General features: G+C 39.8%; 1 protein-coding gene across 3 annotated transcripts in view; it reads left to right on the top strand.

The window, feature by feature from the left end:
• The window catches only part of TPD52L1 (TPD52 like 1), a 36,312-nt gene extending 15,725 nt beyond the window's left edge, over positions 1–20,587 (top strand). Inside the window, exons 3-7 of one of the 3 annotated variants that reach the window (XM_065888595.1) lie at positions 7,362–7,463; positions 11,190–11,204; positions 12,815–12,853; positions 15,452–15,512; positions 20,459–20,587. In XM_065888595.1, coding sequence (XP_065744667.1) covers positions 7,362–7,463; positions 11,190–11,204; positions 12,815–12,853; positions 15,452–15,512; positions 20,459–20,587 — 346 coding nt within the window. The remainder of the gene's footprint in view (positions 1–7,361; positions 7,464–11,189; positions 11,205–12,814; positions 12,854–15,451; positions 15,513–20,458) is intronic. The other 2 variants (XM_065888596.1, XM_065888597.1) reach the window with 2 other exon arrangements.
• The last annotated feature ends 436 nt before the right edge of the window (positions 20,588–21,023 follow it).

Genomic DNA, 21,023 nt, shown 5'->3' with positions numbered 1-21,023 from the left:
TTATGATTTATTTACTCTTTGCTTTGTGCTTCTAAGACTTCCAGCTTATTATGGTCAGTAAAGATTATCATCTCTTTTTATGAGGAGCCTGTTGTGGCACCATTGGGTTCAGAAGCGCCAATGAAGATTAAAGACCTAATTTTAAAAGACCACGTAGCGCATCTCTCACATGGTCGTTCATTCTTCTTACCTTTTGGCTTTCATCGTATCACACAAGGCAGGAAGTAGGTTCTGCTTTTCTAGATTCAAGTGGCAAATCTATGTTTTGATAGTGTGTTTAGGGAAGCTTTGGAAGAAACGAAGCCTAGTTTTTGTGTCTTTGGTGAAATGCCGCATATGCCACTGTTCAAGTAATGCTCTCTTTTAAATTCCATAATAGAAAACAGATTTGGGCTATAAGATATCTTCTTGTAAGAAGACTATTGAATTAAAATTTTTTTCTTCGATCCGTGTGTAGAAAAATGCTTTAAGTCAGAACATGTTAGAAGATGACACGCTTTCTCCTTTTGATTATTAACACTGACTTTCAAATCTGTAAGACATGAAGAGGAATCTGCGTGGAAAGTCAACAGAATGCCTTTTATTTGGCTTGCAGAGAACCTTACCCCACACTACTGAAGAGCCCCTTGTTGGTGTGCTGGCCAAACAGCTCACCTGTTCTAGCAGTTAAATGCTACCCATTCCTTAAAGATGTGCGTGCGTGCGCACACACACACACTCACACACACACACACACACACTCACACACACACACACGAATGCAATGGAATATTATTCAGCCATGAGAAAGAAAGAAATCCTGCTGTTTGCGACAACATGGATGGACCTTGAGGGCATTATCCTAAGTGAAGTAAGTCAGAGAAGGACAGATACTGCATGGTATTACTTATATGTGGAATCTAAATAAACGTCAAACTCTTGGAAACAGAGTTCAAGGATGGTTGCTAGAGGTGGGCGTATGGGTGAAATAGGGAGAGGTTGGTAAGAATACATACTTTCAGTTATAAGATGAATAAGGTCTGAGGATCTAATGTATAATATCATGACTATAGTTGGTAACACTGTATTGTATAATTGAAATTGCTAAGAGAGTAGAACTTAAATGTTCTCATCTACACACACACACACACACACACACACACACGTATGTGAGGTGATGGGTATGTTAATTTACTAGAAGGAAAAGAGTCCTTTCACAGTGTATATGTATATCAAATCCAATATCTCACAATTTTGTTTCGTCAGTTATACCTCAGTAAAGCTGGGAAGGGGGAAGCTATCCATTCCAGCCAAACTGAATCTCTGAAAAGTAAAGCCTATTTTTCTGTTGACTTTCATTAGAAAAGAGGAAGATTACTTGTACTCCAAACAAGCAAACAAAATGCATCTTCAATAGGTTAACGCATACAAAGTGCTTAATAAATGTGAGCTGCCATTTGCGTATCACAGTTAAACTTGTGCCAAAGAAAGGTTCAACACTGGACCATATTCGAGCCTTGTTGGGAAGTGCAGGTTCCTCCAAAGCTACTGTTAGCTGGATTGCTTTAGAGCACGCAAGGCAGAATTGCCCTCACTCACCTTAAGGTCGCTGTGGCTCTTCTCCAGAGTTAGAAACTTCGCACTGCCAAGTCCTGACTCTGCACCTGTAGCTGAGGCTGGGGCATCCCAGCCTCCAGAATCCAGAGGAGACTCACGTGACTCTTGCTGTACTTGATTCAGGCACTGGGGATACAGTGATGATGAAAAAGATGTGGTTCTGCCCTCAGGAAGTTCAGGCGAGTCCCAGAGAGAGGTTTAAAAACCGTGACTGCAGCACATTGGGAGGATGTTTGCAAAGAGCTGTGCAGAGGGGATTATGGGAACCCTGAGGAGAGGCACCCAACACAGACTTCTTGAAGCAAATACTCCCAATTTTCTTGCCTCCCAGTGCACAATTGACAGCAACCTGAGGATATCTTTTTTCTTTTCAGTAAATTTATTTATTTATTTATTTATTTGTTTGTTTATTTATGGCTGCGTTGGGTCTCCGTCGTTGCGCGCAGGCTTTCTATAGTTGTGGCGAGTGGGGTCTACTCTTCGTTGCGGTGCACGGGCTTCTCATTGCAGTGACTTCTCTTGCTGCGGAGCACGGGCTCTAGGAGCACGGGCTTCAGTAGTTGTGGCACACAGGCTCAGTAGTTGTGGCTTGCAGGCTCTAGGGCGCAGGCCCAGTAGTTGTGGCACATGTGCTTAGTTGCTCTGTGGCATGTGGGATCTTCCCAGACCAGGGCTCGAGCCCGTGTCCCCTGCATTGTCAGGCGGATTCTTAACCACTGTGCCACCAGGGAAGTCCCTGAGGATATCTTAACACTTGATTTTTATTTAAGGAAAATGTGTTAGTTGTCCGCTCTATCAATTATGGAACTCAGCAATGGTATAATTTATCTTTAGCTTAAAATAAGAGATGCTAGTAATGTAAACTGCTAAATACCACTTCCATTTAAATTATAAGGTTGTCAAGTCAGTCAGAATGTTAGTATTTAAATTGTTTTTCATTATTTGAATACTGTTGAACATAATTTTATGTGATAGAGTTGAAAAAACAGTTTTCAGTATTAGTAGTACAAACTATGTACAGAATTTCATGGCACAGTAAAGGGAGTAAAATGCAAATACACCGACTTCCTTGGGGGTTATCTGTGGCCTGACAGAAGAGCATTGTTTCAAGACACAGGCTCCTAGCCTGTGGATGAGGATGTATATTACTTATTCAGTTTTAAGATCAAGCCCAGTTGGGATGCACCATAAGGTACAGGGTCTGTGCAGTGCACAACTCCAGAGGGACCCTTCACTTAGGCTGTAATGTGTGTGGTACTCCTTGGAGCTTTTAAATGCTCTGAGCCTGCTGACCTATTTCTCATGGATTCCCTAGTTATTTTGTTCCTGGAGCTCACTTCCCCATGTATAACCCTCTCTCATTGCCTAACCCCTAGAAATCTCTTGTCCTCAATTATTGGTCTCTAAGTAATGTATATAAGGACTACTAATTGTTTTCAAGAAATGTAGTGGTTAGCTTAGGGGAAGAGGCCTAAAAGTGTGGGTAGAAAATGTGCATTTTAAAATTTCTCAAAATATAGTATTATTATTTCTCTCCACAAACACTGGAGTTGATCTAATTCACCCTTGTCATCTCCTAGGCAACAAGACACTCTGATGGAAGGCAGGCACACTGCCTACTCTAACCCTACCTCTGTCATTAAAGAGTCACTCAGTTCTTCTGAGCCTCAGTTTCATCATCTAGTCTTCATCTAGTTTCATCAAGTAGTCTTAAGGGATCGGGCTCTAGTGCCTTTCAGATTTAACATTTTATAATTCCCAGAAATAGAGTTAACAGTCCCTAAAATCTTTAACACTCCATTGAGCTATCCATATGTTTGAATTTTAACTTTGAAATTTCACATAGATATAGAGATGCATTTTTCATGGTGAGGACTTAAATGCCCCTAATACCTCACTAAAGTAGTCAGATGCCTGTAAACACCTGTCTCACATTTTGATACAGAAGCGTTTTTAAAACATAATGTGCTAACACTTATTGCTTACTATATGTAGAGTCACCCCTAGGTATCTGCGGGGGTTTTGTCCCAGGACCCATGAAGGTACCAAAATCCATGGATGCTCGAGTCCCTTATATAAAATGGTGTAGTATTTGCATGACCTATATGCATCCTCCCATACACATGAAATCATCTCTAGATTACTTATACTACCTAATGCAGTGTAAATAGTTGTAAATACAGTGTAAATGCTATGGAAATAGTTACCTACTGATGGCAAATTCAAGTTTTGCTTTTTAGAACTTCCTGGAATTTTTTTCCTGAACGTTTTCCATCTGTGGTTGGTTGAAGGCGCAGATGCAGAACCCACAGACGTGGCGGGCTAACTGTACTTCTCCCTGACCAGCTATTTTTAAATGAAGTCATTAAATTTAGAATGTCTCTCACACACACACACACACACAAAGTGTTCAAAAGTCACTTCTTACCTCAAAATTCAAAGCATTCTCAAATATATAAAAGTTAAACTACGTGGAAAGTTTACAAGTAAATTAAATATTTGCTTTAATTGCAAGAAATTCCCGAAAGAAATGCAGGACCAACACAAGAAGGAATTCTCTAACTGGTACCCAGTCCCAACCTCATGCAAAGACCACAGTGTGACAGAGTACTTTTTTACTTTTCCCTTGAGTCACCTTTCAGGCCTTACAGATGCAGTACTGAGTGGATACCCGATTGACTGTCTTCCCTTGGCCTTCCTTGATTCCCTCTTCTGTGCCCATTTCCCCCCAGAACCCAAGTCTGTTCCTCTGACACTCACTTGGCCAAGACCCCAGGTGAGCGATGATGGTGAATTGATCTAAGGCAGAGATGAGTAGAGGTGGTGAGACAGTAGACAGATTCGAGATCTATTTGGAGGGCTGAACTAGCAGGGTCTCTTGATGGGTTGACTATGGAGTGTGAAAGGAATAGAAGGGAAGAGAAGATACAAAGTCTCCTCTTTGGGTTATTTAATGGATTATTTCCTCACCAATATGCCTGAGAAACTTTTGCATAGGGAAACATTTTCCTTGCTAATTAGAACTGAGCCTAATTCTAAATTCCAGTCCATGGTGCAAGACCGTGTTTCATCTGTGTATAATATAGTGTCTTCCTCACTTCCATCATGTATGGATTTCATGTTTTACAGCCCATTTTCCATAGATCTGATTTTTGGGGGTTTTTTGGGCCATGCTGTGCAGCTTGTGGGATCTTAGTTCCCCAACCAGGGATCGAACCTGCGCCCTCGGCAGTGAAAGCACAGAATCGTAGCCACTGGACCGTCAGGGAGTTCCCTCTACAGATCTGATTTCATGGCCAGGTTACTACTTTGTGAAAACTTTGTCAGCATCCTAAAAATATAACTGGAATAGCAATTCCACATTTTTCTTTGTTTATTTGTAAATAAATCCTTTTGTTTTTAAGGCTAAAACTACTACCTTTAAATCTTTGTTTTAAAGTCTATCTCTATGCCTAGTTAATCCAACCATCAGGACACTGCTTTGGGAACCTGTTTAGTAGCATGTTTCTTCTGAAGAATTCTCAGCATGTGCCATTTCAAGATCACATCTCCTGAATTCTTGTAATAATGATTGAGGTTTTTATTTCTGGTCCACATTTAGTGCTATATTAACTGCCTTATCACTAATAAGAAGTTAGAGATTAATATTTTATTTTATGTGTAATCTGCCTGCAATTCCATGATTTCACATGATCAAAAATATTCTCCCGCCATAATTAAAACCTAACATCCTATAGTAAAATGTAAAAAGAAAGTTGTAATTTGAATAACTGATATTTTTGTAACTTGGCAGCGAACAAAATTAAGCAAACGTTCTAAAAGCTGTTCCTTTCTTTCATTTTCCCACTTCTCATTTGCTGCTTGACCCAGAGCCGTCTGGGGTCCACCTCCCCTAATCACATACCTCTCCCCAGAGACAAATTACCTCCCGTTCACCAAATTCTGCTTTGACCCTTTTTCCTGTCAGTCTTTCCCTATTCCCTAGAAAATGTCTGTTTAGTAAATGAATATTTGGTTTGGTTATATCATCTAGATAATACTTGATTTTTACACTTCCTGAAAAACAGGCATTGTGTAAATAAATAACATACGGTGCTGATAATATCAGACTCATTCCTTCCTGCTAACAAAAAAAGAATAATAGAATACCATGTTAATAAAGTGATTTCAGTCCCAAGGAAGACCAAGGAGCATGTTTTAAAGCATTTGTGTAGCGTCTGATAGTATATTTAGGGCCGGATGATTTGTGGGAAGTGGAAGGGTGGGAGGGATAACGGAAGTTCCTACACAATGAATGTCACAGGACATAGTCTTCTTAGATGTACCATATGCATGCAAGTGTTCTAGGCTAAGCAAGGAGCTTTGGGGGAACTTACCTGGGAGCAACATATATGGGAAGAAGATGGTATGTGCATTATAAGAATTAGTTTATAGTTCAGTGGGAAGCAGCCACATAGCAGCCGCATAGCACAGGGAGATCAGCTCGGTGCTTTGTGACCACCTAGAGGGGTGGGATAGGGAGGGTGGGAAGGAGACACAAGAGGGAGGAGATACGGGGATATATGTATATGTAGAGCTGATTCTCTTTGTTATAAAGCAGAAACTAACACACCATTGTAAAGCAATTATACTCCAATAAAGATGTTAAAAAAAAAAGAACTCGTTTATTTTTTAAAAGTCAGTTGAACACTTTTTGGTTTGGTTTGTTTCAGTTTTATTGAGATATATTAAATTAAATATAATACATACAACACTGTATAAGTTTAAGCTGTATAGCATAATGACTTGACTTACATATACTGTGAAATGGTGTACAAAACTTTCGGCTGATTTCTTTTTATTCCCTCAGGTTAGGTGCCTTTTGTTTTCTACTTTATTAGTTAACACTTAGAAATTTCCTAGCCCAGTGGATACACCACCGCCTTTCCTGTCACCATGCTCAAAACCTTAAACCAATTTATTCGTCTTGTTCCATTTGTCACTTATAACCTCCTGTCAGGTCCGTCCATTCTCTCTCTATAATCCATCACACTGCATTGTTCTTACTGTCATGACTCCTAGTTCAGAGCTACAGAGGAGCTTCCTCTTTGATCATTGATTCATTCCTCTAATATTTATTAAGTTTCCCCTGTATCCCTCTGCCACATACTGGGGACACAAAGATGAATGGCTTCCTTGCCCTCAGGGAGTCAGCCTTGTGGGGACATAGGTTTGTGAACAGATCATTGCAGTACTATAGTCCTAAAACTGTTTTAAAAAAAGTAACTATATTAAGATTATGCACCCTTCTTATTCCCAGCTCTGAGTATTTGAAAATTAAGTAACTAGTTCTATTTTGCCATTTTATGGTTACTTTTACCCACATAAGCAGTAAAAGCTTAAATTTCCCTTTGAAATATACATTTTCTAATTCATGTTACCATTGATGGCTAGAGCTTTCATCGTCACTTCATAGAGTTAATACATCTCTTTAAGAATAATTCTCTACTCTCAGAGCAGTTCCACTATTTGTGATTAAAGATCTGCACATTCAGATCTGGACTTATATATGTATATTTTTCCTGAATTCAGGTTTAATGGTCTGAGTTTCCCTCTGATGAGCGGCCACCAACCCATCCTCCCCAAACAATGAATAGAAACAATTACTTCTGTGGATCATCTTCCTAAATCTGGCTTGGAAAGAGAATTTTCAAAGTCAGGAGAGAGAAGTATGATGAATGTTTTATGGGAAATCATGATATTATCTTTCTCTGTTTTATTTCTAGCTACAAGAAAACACATGAAACTCTGAGTCACGCAGGGCAGAAGGCAACTGCAGCTTTCAGCAACGTTGGGACGGCCATCAGCAAGAAGTTTGGAGACATGAGGTACTGTGGGAAAGAACCACGGGAATGGGGCTAAGCCTTTGGCTTTCTGAGAGAAGGGGAGCATTATATATATATATATATATATATATATATATATATATATATATATATATATATATATATCAACTGGTCTTCCTAACACATTCTTTTTTTTTAAGTTGGATTAAAATTTTATGTGGCTGATAGTATTGGTGACTGAGATACATTTTTATATTGGGACATTTTCTGCCTGAAGGTCAGGTTAGTGGGCCTGGTCCCAGAGATGCCCTTTCCACTAGGACCCGACCTAGTAGAAATAGAAGATAGAGTGGGGTGCCTTTAATCACCAGTAATAAGGAGAGATTTCAAAAGAATGCAGCACACACTGAATTTTAATCACTGTAATTTAAACAATAAGTTAAAATATGCCTTCAGTGGAATATTCTCTGATAAACTATTCTTGGTTACATTTTTGTATATATCCAACTAGTACATGTATTTTTTCTATGCTAAATGCATAGATATTTATTCTTTTATTCTAAAAAGGTACCATATAGTGTATGCTCCTGGTAGTATTCTTTCTTTACTTTAGCAATATATTGTGAGTATGTTAATAAATGTTTATTGCATCTTCATTTTTTTAAAAATTATTTATTTATTTTTGTCTGCATCGGGTCTTTGTTACTGCACACAGGCATTCTCTAGTTGCGGAGAGCAAGGGCCACTTCTCGTTGCGGTGTGCAGGCTTCTCATTGCGGTGGCCTCTCCCGCTGCAGAGCACGGGCCCGAGGCTCAAAGGCTCAGTAGTTGTGGCTCATGGGCCCAGTTGCTCCACGGCACATGGGATCCTCCCGGAGCAGGGATCGAACCCATGTCTCCTGCATTGGCAGGTGGACTCCAAACCAGTGCACCACCAGGGAAGTCCTTACATCTTCATTTTTAATGGCTGTATTATCTTCCAGTGCATAGCTGTAGCAAAATTTTTAAACCAGTCCCTTTGCTCATTTTGGTTATTTTCAGTATTTGTTATATAAAATTAGGGTGAATATCGAGATTTTGAACCGAGAACCAAGTGACCTCACTATAGGCACCAGGAAAACAATGTAGTATTGACCATTTTTATTTTTCATATTATGTACTAGGAAGTTATCTTACATAGAGTTGTTACTCTCATTTTTTTTGCTTGTTTAAATACCTATCATAGTTTATTTTGAATTTGGCTGATATGCTTAGGAGATTTTTCTGTATAAATCAATGTCACTTTTCTCTCTAGAAATCAAATTCACTTTTTAAAAACTTCTCAAGTACATTTTATATTTCTTCTTTTTAAAAAATATGTGTGTATTATTTTACTGGATTCTTAAACTATTGCTTTCTTTGTTACCCTGCAGCTTTGATACCTAGAGGCAAATATTTATATCTTTGTGTTTAAGTTATTTTTTGACGTCAAAAATTACTGGATTGTGCCCAAAATTCATGCATCATCTTAACAACTTGGCATTCTGAGGCTAGAGTTAAGTAAGTACATGTGCATGAATCTGAGTACATTGCTTTATCTTCATTTTTGCTAATAAAGCAATAACAAAAAGCAGTTAAAATTCTTCAGAGGCAGTGTGTGATGAACGGTAAATACTCTGGATTATGAATTAACCCTAACTTTATTATATAAAAATTTGCAGTCATTTCAGTGGCATTAAAACATTTATCTAAACTAATTAAATAACTCCTTAAAACAGGAAAGACCTTATCACCAGTTATATCCAAGAAAATATATTTTGTCATGTTTATAAAGTTTGTTCTCCACATACTTAGTTGAAACCTTTCACTTGAACACTGGGATTCAGTGGCATAATACTGCCGACTAGAATAGTGTTTCTCTAACGGTAGCAGACCTTAGGGACACCTCTGAAGCTTGACAAATGCATATTCCCAGATTCCACCTCTCTCTCCAAGGTTGCACCTCAGTAGGTCTTGGGTGGCGTCTAGGAATCTGTGGCTGTTCCCAGTTATAAATGGGGATATAAGTAACAACATCTTCAGTTTATTATACAAGTAGCAAAAGAGAGCCTGCCATGTATTAAGCACTCAATAAATGCCAGTTTTTACCTTTACTAAGTGACTCTCTCAGTTACAAGGTGACCCCACAGGATTGAAATTGGGAGAGTCCATGAACAGGAGTGCAGTGTGTTTCATAAGTTGTAGAGAACGAGGACTGTGTTTCACACGTGCAGCATGTTGACATACTCATGTTCCTACAAGAGCTGGGCATAGTATCAAGGTTGTGTTGACTGCCTTTCCTCCTGTTTCAATGTGGCTTTGTTTTAGCATAATGGATAACCTGTTTCCCAGGAGTTCCAAACTTTTCATTAATTATTGCTCTGTGTAGAGGATACAAAACTTCCATTACAAACTGTGGCTAAAAATATTGGGAAATGTAGTCCACATTCAGATATGGGCCTGTAATATTTTGTAGACCTATATTTTCAGGCCTATATTTTTCTCAAACTATAATATCTAACATTTGAAATAAATGAGGATAACTCTCTGTGAAAGCAAAAAGTTTTACAAAGAATTGTTACTTTTATACTAGAACAAGTAATATATGTAAAAGTCATATTTGAAAAGTATTTAAGTTTAATATAATAACGATTCTCAAAAGAGAACAATTAGTAAGTTTTAAATTTTTCGTTCAAATTAATTTGCCAATTTATAAAATGATAGTGGGGAAATTTTAAAATTTTATCACAGGCATTTTACTTTGAACCCCTTTTCAGTTTGAAAGTATCATATTATTTTATATTTTGTTGGGTATACCATAAAATTCTTTTGTGAATTCTGGGAACAAATTTCTGAACTTCTTCAAAAAGATAGACAGAAAAATTCAGATACCTGAGAAGAAAAACAGTACCTCTCAGTTTTGTGGGGTTTTTTTGGTTGTTGCTGTTGTTGTTGGCTGCACCGCGAGGCTTACGGGATCCTAGTTCCCCGAACAGGGATCGAACTCGGGCCCTTGGCAGTAAGAGCTCAGAGTCCTAACCACTGGACCTCCAGGGAATCCCCTCTCAGTTTTTCTTTAAAATAATTAAAAGTTAATGCTTACAGGTTTTGAAAACCTAGAATTTGGGCCTTTTAATAACTGGATGAAAAGCGCTATGTTAGGATTTAATTTAGATGTTTTATAAAAATAAATAAGATTTCCTGAGCTAAGGTTCTCATTTTCTCCTGACGGCCACTAAGTGAAGGCCCCTGAGCCTGGTCACGGAATTGCTCTGGCTTCTTCTCCACCTGTCAGGTAACGTGGTTAATAGCTACCTAACTAGACTGTTTTCTCTGAAGTTAAAATAAGGTCACATTTATGAAAGTACTCTGAAGAAATGCAAGCTATTAGAATCACTTTTATATTAATAATGTTGCCATCTTCTTGGGACTTCTCGGTGAATTTGTTCAAACTGCGTGTGATCTAGTGGAGTGGAAATCTTTGGAGGAGGCGTGTGACTTTATTAGAGAATCCAGCCACCTCTATATGTCCATGAGAAAAATAGTGAGAAGCACACATACGGTAGGTTGGTAAAGTAATTGTGAAGACATTAAAAAGTCAGTGTACTCTAAAAGAGTAACAAATGGGGTCCCCTCGTCTTTTCCTTGGGGCTCTTCAAAGAGGGGACAGTGGGCAGTGAGGCCGGCTCCTTGCATCCTGATGTGCTAACCCTGCTCCTGCTCTTCTCTCCTGTGCTGCTCCGGCTGCAGGTCTCACTCCATCGGGTAAGCGCTGCCCCCAGGGCCCTGCTGGCTCCCTAGCAGTTCCCTTCCTCCCCGGAGCCCCACTGTGGGTGCGCTTCAGCCAAAGACCAGGTCTCTGTTGCTGAGAGTGTTCACAACCAGGGAGAGTTACAGAGTATAGGGCGCCTAATATATTTGAATCTATTTCAGCCCCTGTGTATCTCACTTCTGAATCATTTACACGACTTTCACTTGCTGAGACATCCCTCAGGAATCTCCTTCTGCATCATGCCTTCTTACACTGGCAGAGGTCCTTAGATTCAAAGAAGAGGAAAGTGGCAATTGCGAGTTGCGTATGTTTACGAAACTTTCAGAAAGTGAGGTCGAGAAACAGAAGTTTTTCCTCTAGATTGTTGTCTTTTTCTGAATTCCTAGTAACTGTTACTTAGGCAGATGATTTACCTTCAACTCTCTGTACCTTCTGAAGGTGAAGAGGAGAAAGGCCACCGGAAGAGCTCAAATGTTAGCAAGTGTGCAACTGTCAGTCCCACGTCTCTGAATTAAGCCTCCTTTTAGGTAGAATCTTATTACATGCCTTAAAAAAATTTTTTTTATTAAGAAAACTACCTGTATTTAAAGAGATGAATAATTTATAACGCTGATGAAGTTCTTTTAGTAATTCTTTTTTTAATGTAACTTATGAGGAAATATTTGCCTATGATTTCTAAATGGAGGGTCTAGGGTAAGACCGTAAGTATCCCCTGCACTTCTTTGTCCTTTTCTTTCTGAGTTCTAGTAAAGTGCCGCCCCTACTGATGACCTCAGTGGATATTGTTGGGGAAGGTGATGAGTCTGATCCCCTACCTGTTAGCTTCCTGGGAGAAGAGAAGGCCGGGACTGTGGTGGAAATTGGATGAGGGCATGCTAGCCTAGGAAAATGGACCCCATTTTGCTTGCTCCCTTCCTGCAGCCTGATTTCCGAGTGGAACTCACATAGAAATAACAGGCAGTCGATCAGAGGGAAGACGAGTTAGCCGCTGTAGGATCAACAGGGTGAGAAGGTTGATGATCTTAAGAGTTCTCAGAAAAGTTGATCTTTGTACCAGATGTCCTGGGATGGATGCAGAAGCCCTGCCACCATGTTGGACTGTGTGAATTGCGTTTACCTGGCATGTGTTTCCTTGATTGACTCATGTTAACTACACACAGTCCTCTGGAGTGCTTCTCTACAATGGAATGATTAGCTTTTAGCTGCCTGGCTCTATGTGCTAGGTAGGCACTGCCCCTTGCCCCTTACTGTCTTCCTGAACAGGAGAAGGGAGCTGGACCAGGTGAGCATGTCCACCAGCTGTTGGGCTGACCTAGGGCAAACCAGACAGTCTCCTCCTCTCCTCCCTGGCCTACAGGGAACCTACAGGAAGTGAAATAATATGCAGCCATGGACCACCTGGTCTCCTTATTCCTTTGGAAGTGACTGTGGCCCATCCTACCCAACAAAAACAAATCTCATCTTGGTGGGGTGTGCAGGGAACACTTCAGATAGTTGAAATTGCTGTTTTGAAACTGTGAATAGGGAGTTTCTCATGTACTTATATTGTGCTATCTTTTTTTCTTTCTTTTTTTTTTCCCTTTAATCTGCTTTTGCCCTGAAGCTACTCCATTCGCCATTCCATAAGTATGCCTGCTATGAGGTAATCTGTGTAAATTATTTTACATAATATCAGTGTATAATGTGCATGAAGTGTTAACTTTATTGATACATTGTGGGTTTTTTCCTTCTTTATATAAAGGGAAATGCCATGACCTATCTTATGCTCTTTTCTGAGAGTCCTCAGGAAAAAAGGCTGACAATCCTGTACAAGTATTGTAGGTGTCATGGGCTTGGGCTATTGACCAGACACACTGGGTTAAGTCCAGACACTCTTGATTTGTGTGACCTGAGGGGTGAACTTGGCAGCCTTGGGAAGGTCACCTCAGTGACAGCATTTTCATCATGTTTAAAAATAAGAGGCTAGAACCAGCTTTACTGCTCTTCCCTTGGTGCTTCCAGGAGCCCTAGTGCTTCCTTGCGCTGCCCTGGTTGGGGCTCCATGGGAGGGGATCTAGTCTCTGGGACCCTCGCTCACTTCAGTCAGAACTGTGCCTCTTCTTCCTGCTTTATATTATATACTGTGGTGTGAATACATTCTAGAGGGAGTTCAGTTACTCTAAATAGTTTGAGCCCACTGAAGCCAAATTCTTTCCAGGGTCATTTGCAGTGCTACAAGTTTGTAGTTGTATATGACATGATTAAATCTGAATAAATAGTTTCTCCGTATTCCCCAGCATGCACTCTAGTGTAATTTGATTAGAGGAATGTCTGTTTTATATATCTGATGATGTCTCTTCTACACTGGGGTTATGTGGTTACTTTGGAAGTTTAACCACAGCATTTGATTTCCCTAATTTGGTGGTAAGTAGAGAGCATAGATTCAAGATGGCTTAGTTCATATTTGAATGACTTGCTGCCCGTAGAATAAGAGCACCAGAATTGAGCAGTGCAGCCTGCAGCTCTGAGCTTCTTTACTTGTTAAATTTTAAGTCTGGGTGTCCAAAAAAGCCTTGAAAAAAAAATATGAATCAGGAATTCATAAAAATATGAAACCAGGAATCCATCTAGTGACTTATGGGTCAAATGTATTCCTTGTGAGCTTGCCTGAAATTAACTTAAAAAAAAAAAAAAAGGTTTTGCTCAACTAACATAAACCATGAACCATTAGGCTGAACGTCTGCCCACTGTGGTCCTGTGCGACTGATGGATGACAGGTAGTTAGTCATGTGACCAGCTTGGCCAAATAAAACATGCATTGGAAGTAAAGTGCTAATAAGTGTACACTTCTGAATCCTTCTTATGTAATTTCACTAATATTTCATCGTGAGACAGGTACGGTGGAGGATTCCTCACAGGAATTCAACTCATGTTTGAGTCATATACAAGGTGTGATGCCATGCTTGGGTCGTCTGAACTCACCACTGTTACTTCATACAGCCTGGATGCAAATGCATTTGTGACCATCCAGAGCATCAGAGTCTTGGGAGACAATCCCTAATGAAGCCAAATTCATTCGAAAACATATCCTCTACATTAGTTTCCTCTTGATAGTATTAGAGCCATGCTGCAGCCCACACCATACAATGAAGCCCGTATTTTATAACCATCCGCCCTTATGAAGTTTCTTTAGGCCATTCCTCTTATTTTATTTCTTCTGCACTCAAGAGAGAATGGCAAGTGGCTTATCAAGTATAGTAACGTTCAGTTGAATTTTTTACCTGAAAATGATGGCAGTTGTTGTTGCTGAAAGCCAACATGAACACAAGATTTAAGACACATTTTTAATTCAGTTCCTGTTTCCTTAGTTGGACTTGGTGATATCATTTTTAATGGTAATGATGTCATTAAGTCATAATGTCATGTGGCCAAATCCAGTATAGGAAACCAAAAAGCACCAAATAAAGATCTAAATCTTAAAGTTACAAGATGGTATGTAGATAATTTAACACAGTGAATGAGTCACAAATAAATTGTCGATAGACAGCAAAGGTTCTGTCTGGTAAGAACAAGTAAGTGTATCTTCTTTGGGAGGAAATATAACACGTGCCAATAGCAGCATTTTGATCAAGCATTAAACAAGTAGTGAGTATATTTCAGCCTAAAATAATGGGCGCACTGACTTTCAGAAACACTGCTTCCTGGATGTTGAGAAAATGCTTAGTTTTAAAACTTTAAAGTTTGAAAACATCTGAACCTTTTTTTCCCTTTAGCTATTTCTGTCTTATGTCACATTCACTAAAATAAATGACTTTTAAAATTCCAAGTGGGAAAACTCGAATGTGACGTTCTTCAGATAGACTTTCTATTGGTTATAAAATAACTGAGCTGGGAAAAGGAGTGTTACGATAGAAACAATTAATTAGTAAATGAAAAATTAAGCTATCACTCCTTTGACTCGTTGGAAATGATGTACGGTGCACCATGGAATTATTACAGTTGTATCCTTGCCAAATGCTATATTATTTATTCTATAGTTATCTATTTTACTTAGAAAAATTCCATGTCGGGTTATGGTTTCTGGATCTAACCTAGCAGAAGTGAAATAAATTTGAAAACATGGTTGGTGTAGGTGGCAAATCAGCAACTGACTCTGGTGCAGAGGTGATGTTTGCAAGTAAGAGCAGAAAACAGGCAGCGCAGCACGATTGCTAAGACAGCTAGGTCTTCGGAGCTGACTTCTCTTTTTTTGTTATTTTAGGAATTCTCCTACTTTCAAATCATTTGAGGAGAGGGTTGAGACAACTGTCACAAGCCTTAAGGTACAGATGAAGTGAATTTTGTGTCGCTGGGTTCGTTGAATCAGGACAGCTTAGGCATTGCTGCCATTGGCTCCAAAGGTGGGGCTACCAGCATTTGAAGGCAGCAGTGCACAGAGTCACTTTTCTTCACATATAAATCTATAAAGAAAACCAATATTGAATAGTGTTACTGTAGCCATACCAAGTTGTTTATATAAATGAATCATTCAGAAGTGAACTGTTCATGAAAGCGAACTGGGATTTGTGTTGATCTGTTCACTGGTTAGAACTCTTAATGCTATCCCCCAGGAAGCAGATATGTGATAGATGACTGTGGATAGGACAAAGGATCTGTGAACTCTGAAATTAGAGTGTAAGTGAAAGTTCAGTAACAGCTCAGAGCTCCTCTGGTTTGGACACGGACCAGTAGAAATGAACTTGGTTCCTTGCGCTGTCCTGCCATCCACCGCCCCTCAACACCACTTGCCTGCTCCACTCACGTACTGAGCACAGCACAGTGTGGTTATCATGGAGGGAAAATAAAGCTGAATCACAAAATGCATTATTTTGTAATAGTGCATTTGTTCCCTGGGTATAAACTGAAAGTATACCTGTTCTATAGTAGGTGCTAAAAAAAAAAATCATTGAATTTATTGTTTGAGCATAGATAAGTTAACGTACAGAGGATAAAAGAGCAAAAGTAAAATCAGTCTAGTCCTAACTGTATAGAACGTTTAAAACACGAAAAGTCATTGATACTACTAAGATTTTTTAAAGATACCACCTAAACTTAATTACATCTTGATACCATTATCACTATTTTACATACAATCCATTTCTGTATTTCCCTATTACTAGGAAAATTAAGAATATGTGTGATCTTTAATCAGATCAAAAGCACATATAGGCTCGTGCTGATTACCCAGCTGCTTCTGAATCATACGACGCTCACATGTGCTGCCAGATGAGAGTCTGTGAGGGTATAAGTTATTCCTTAGTCGAGGTCTTAGATGCTCTTATTGATTTTGACCTGGAGGGTCTTTCCCCTTAGAAGAGGCTTTCACATAGTCTTCTCTTTTCCAGATCTGTGATTAGGTGTTTAAGGCTCAAGAATGAAATTATTACTCAACATTTACCATGCTTTCATTGATTTCATTTACCAGCAGTCTCTAGTTGTGCAGTTTTACTGCTCTGCCTGTCAACATTATCATTTATTTAGGGACCCAGGGGAGCCATTAAATTGCCGCTGTTTGTAGGAAAAACTTTTTATGGGTAGAGACCTGCAGTGTCACAGACGTTTCTCATGCCAGAATATCTAGTTTCAAAACAAAAGATTCCAAAAACCCCAGGAGTTAATTTCTCAACATTTGGTTCTCAGCCTTAAGACAATCCAAGAAGGATGGATTCTGTTGTCAGGTTCTGACATAGGAGAAGTTGTGCTTTTTAGGTTTTCTTTAGAAGAAGGAGGTATGAAGAAGCAAAAGAAGAATAAAGAACAACCTGTTTTCATTTGCTTTCAGGAAACTCTGGTTAGCTCACAGTTCATATATGAGATAAGTGTCTGATCCACACTGTCAGCCTCTCACTTTTCTCACCGCATCTGGATGGAAGGTACAGAGCCTGCCGCCTTCCTCAGACATGCACAAAACTAACTCAGCCAACTGGATACTAGCCTGTGTCAAGGCCTCCTGAAAGCAGATTCTATGTCTGCATGATTGTCCATGGGTCTAACAAGACTCACGGCCCACCCACCACCTAGTTTCTCTTTCTCTGCCCACACAGGCAACAAGAGAATAGCTAATAGTCATGCTGTGTGTCAGACCTCCCACTTCCTCAATAATTACAAACTTCTCATTCCTTTTTTTCCCTCCAGACTAAACAATAGATATTTAACCCTTCTGTGTATAGTTTATTTTCTGCATAGTTTTCTTTTGTGTTCTGAATCTTCTCCAAAACTTCTGTAACTTTTCAATCCTGAGGTTATTTCCTGCTGAGGGAATGACTCATGAATCAGTACAGATGAGTGAAATTCCTTGCAGGTCTATATGCTGTATTTCCACTCACACATCCTGCTTTAAGCCTGATTTTTCAAACACCACTTAGAGGGAATCGTGTTCATATTTGTGTTCTATTAGGAGTAATGTTCTGCTGTGAAGCGACGTCCGTTCCTGCCATCTTTGCACACAATCTGTCACACCATCTGGCATTTGCACGCAATGGATCGTTCTTATTTTATACCCAATTGTGTAGATAGTTTGATTTCCCATGAAAAACTTGCCAGTTCATCAAAATCATATAAAATTTAGTCCTTTCTGCCTACATCCTTGTAATACATCAATGTATTACTTGACATCTTGGCTGGTGTCACCTGTACACTCAATAAGCACAATTTCTATTTCACCTAAAACAAGCAAACAGAAAACAGACCCAGAATCAGCTCCTATGAAACCATATTTGGAATGTTCTACTATGTTCCAGTGAATCATGGGCAACTACATCCCCTCTGACCGTTCTGCACCCATGTCAAGCAGAACATATTTTTAGTGCCCCTACTTTTTGGTGAGCACATTGTATGGCCTGAATTAAAACCATAAAAAAAGGTAAGATATACTTACTGTTTCTTTGTGTCCTTTCAACCGGATACTTTTATTAAGAAAGATCAGGAAGCCCAGTTCAGTAATTCAAATAAAATTTTTTTGCAAAGAGCAGTTATAGTGTTGGGGACACAGTGACAACTTCTTGGATGAAAAAACATTTTGAAGGGAAGGGTCCGGGAGAAGCTTATTGTTCACATCTCTGCTTAAGGAGGTCCTTGGCTCAAGTATTGTAGTGTGTAGTTAAAACCCGCATGGTTAGGAAACCCCTTTAGTCCACTCCTTTCTTGGCCAAAGTGCTTTATTTCCAAGTGGTTTCCTCCCTCTTTATTTTTCTATTTTGATTTGAGAAATCAAGAACTAGAAGAGAAGAACAAAACAAAGCCCAGAAGAAAACATCAGTAATTGGTATTCACCTGATTTCAACACTGTGTGTGACTTCTCTTGCTAAAGAGAATGCGACTAAAGAGGAAGACGGAAGACGGGAACTATTAGTAGAGTTAATTACATTGAATTAACCTTGCCTCTCTCGGAAAAGAAATAACCATAGTGAACAATCAGATAGTTGAAACCAACCCCCTGCTTCTTTCCAGTGCTAAGGTAACACAGAGTGGAGGAGGAATCAGTGCTCTGTCCCTGAGGTCTGCAAACTAAGGTTTATGGGCCAGATTCAGCTGGTTGCCTATTTTTGAGCCGTCTGTATGCTAAGAATGGTTTTCACTTTTTTTTAATGGTTAAAAAAATCAAAGGAAGAACAATATTTTGTGATTTGAAAATTAAATTACACGGAATTCACATTTCAGTGTCCATTCATACAGCCTGTATGGAACACAGCCATGCTCATTCACTTATGTATTATCTTGGCTGCTTTCTACAATGGCTGATTTGAGTATTTGTGACAGAGACGATGTGGTTCCTAAGCCTAAGATATTTATAATCTGTCACTTTCCAGAATGAGTTTTCCAATCCCAAGCAGAGTGGAAAAATTCAACTTAGTAACTGAATTTACAGAGGCAGAGGGATTTTAGTGACAATGGGAGAAAAGTTCGTGTGTGATTTGCGATGACTGAACTGCTTTTAAATCCTGGTTAAGGTTTTAAAAGGGCAGGCCAGGCAATTGGCAGGTACATTTCCCAGTGTGGTTTATGTCCTTGTGAGTGATCATACGTGACAGTGAGGTGTAGACAGCATTTTGGGAAGAGCAACACCTTCTATACCTTTCTTTTCCTCAAAGTATTTTTCCATATTGTTAATGGTTAAAGGAAGGCCGATGTGGCCATTAACAAGACTTGCATTAAGCATTTTGGACCATTAAATATTCTTTTGAGAGACCTTATAATAAGGAATTTTTCAAAATACTTAACCGTATTTCTTTATTATAAATTGATTTCTTCCTGACTATATTCTTTTTTTTTTTTTAATTTTTAAAAATATTTATTTATTTATTTATGGCTGTGTTGGGTCTTCATTTCTGTGCGAGGGCTTTCTCTAGTTGTGGCAAGCAGGGGCCACTCTTCATCGCGGTGCGCGGGCCTCTCACTATCGCTGCCTCTCTTGTTCTCTGCGGAGCACAGGCTCCAGACGCGCAGGCTCAGTAATTGCGGCTCACAGGCCCAGTTGCTCTGCGGTATGTGCGATCTTCCCAGACCAGGGCTCGAACCCGTGTTCCCTGCATTGGCAGGCAGATTCTCAACCACTGCGCCACCAGGGAAGCCCCTGACTATATTCTTATTAGCCAATAACAAGTACACAAAAAGAGAGCTTCGTAAAGCATCATAACTTTGCATTTTAAGGTATATTCCTCCTATAAAGACAACTGCCTGGAAAGATATGAGAGGAGCAGTGCTTAAGCCATGATTCATCTCCAACTCTCAAAGTATTAGAAACCAGAAATCATGTTCCATTGAGCCACTCTGCTTTTCAAGAGACATTTTTCGGAAATCCAGATTGCCTTGCTAAATCCCAAATGGAAAACTCAAGCTGGAGTCACTAAAAGGCATTCACACATTTGTGAAATTGGGGGAATTTATCTAATATCCCATTCCATTTGATTAACTCGGTTCTCTGGGTGAGTGAGTAGATGGTGCAAATCCACAGATCTGCATATGCCCCTGAAGGGACTGAGAATTTTAGATGTAGAAGAGACAAAGAGAGAGTCGCTAAATCTGTACAAATTACAGTTTCGAGTCCAGTCGCAGGACCCAAATATGAATGATATCCTAGCCCCCTGCTAAAGGAAACTAACTTCTCTACATCCTTTGCATCCCCTTTCAAGAAGACAAGTATATTTATGAACTTGAAAGCAATCGATCTTATTTTTAAAATTACAGAAATAACGAAATAACTGCATGTGCGCGTCTCAACCCGTTTCAGACGAAAGTAGGCGGGACGAACCACGGCGGAGGCAGCTTTGAGGAGGTGCTGAGCTCCACGGCCCAAGCCAGCGCGCAGAGCTCGGCCGGCGGCCCCCGGCGGGCCGAGGAGGAGGAGCTGCAGTGCTAGGGCCCCGCCCGCGCCCGCAGCCGCCTCCAGGCACCCTGCCCTGCCCGCGCGCAACCGGATATGAAGACCAGAATCCCACTGGAAGACCCAGGCCTTGACCTTGTTCTTCAAATGGCTTCTCCTGAAAGTTTAATTAAATGATTTCCACTTGAATTTGTGTTGATGATGGACCACGTGACCATCACACTTTAGTATTCATAGATTGTCATCTTTTAAAATGTCGGCTGCAGCAGGTACACAGTTGGTCACGACCCTTGTTTTTTGTGTAATTCAACATATTTTCCAAACATGTAGCTATTAATTATTTGCTTTGATTTTTGCTTGGACTCCTGTACAAAGTGCATGTCTTTGAAGGCTCAGTGCCGCCTTTCAGTTCTGTCCACAGGATGGGGCTCTTTCTGACCGTCTCTAGCAGTGATTGGGATGACGCTGAGAA

The sequence above is a fragment of the Phocoena phocoena genome, chromosome 12 (assembly GCF_963924675.1).
Source record: "Phocoena phocoena chromosome 12, mPhoPho1.1, whole genome shotgun sequence".
Lineage (NCBI taxonomy): Eukaryota > Metazoa > Chordata > Mammalia > Artiodactyla > Phocoenidae > Phocoena > Phocoena phocoena.
Note: the sequence above shows the minus strand (reverse complement) of the source record. Positions and strands in the feature narration are given on the sequence as shown.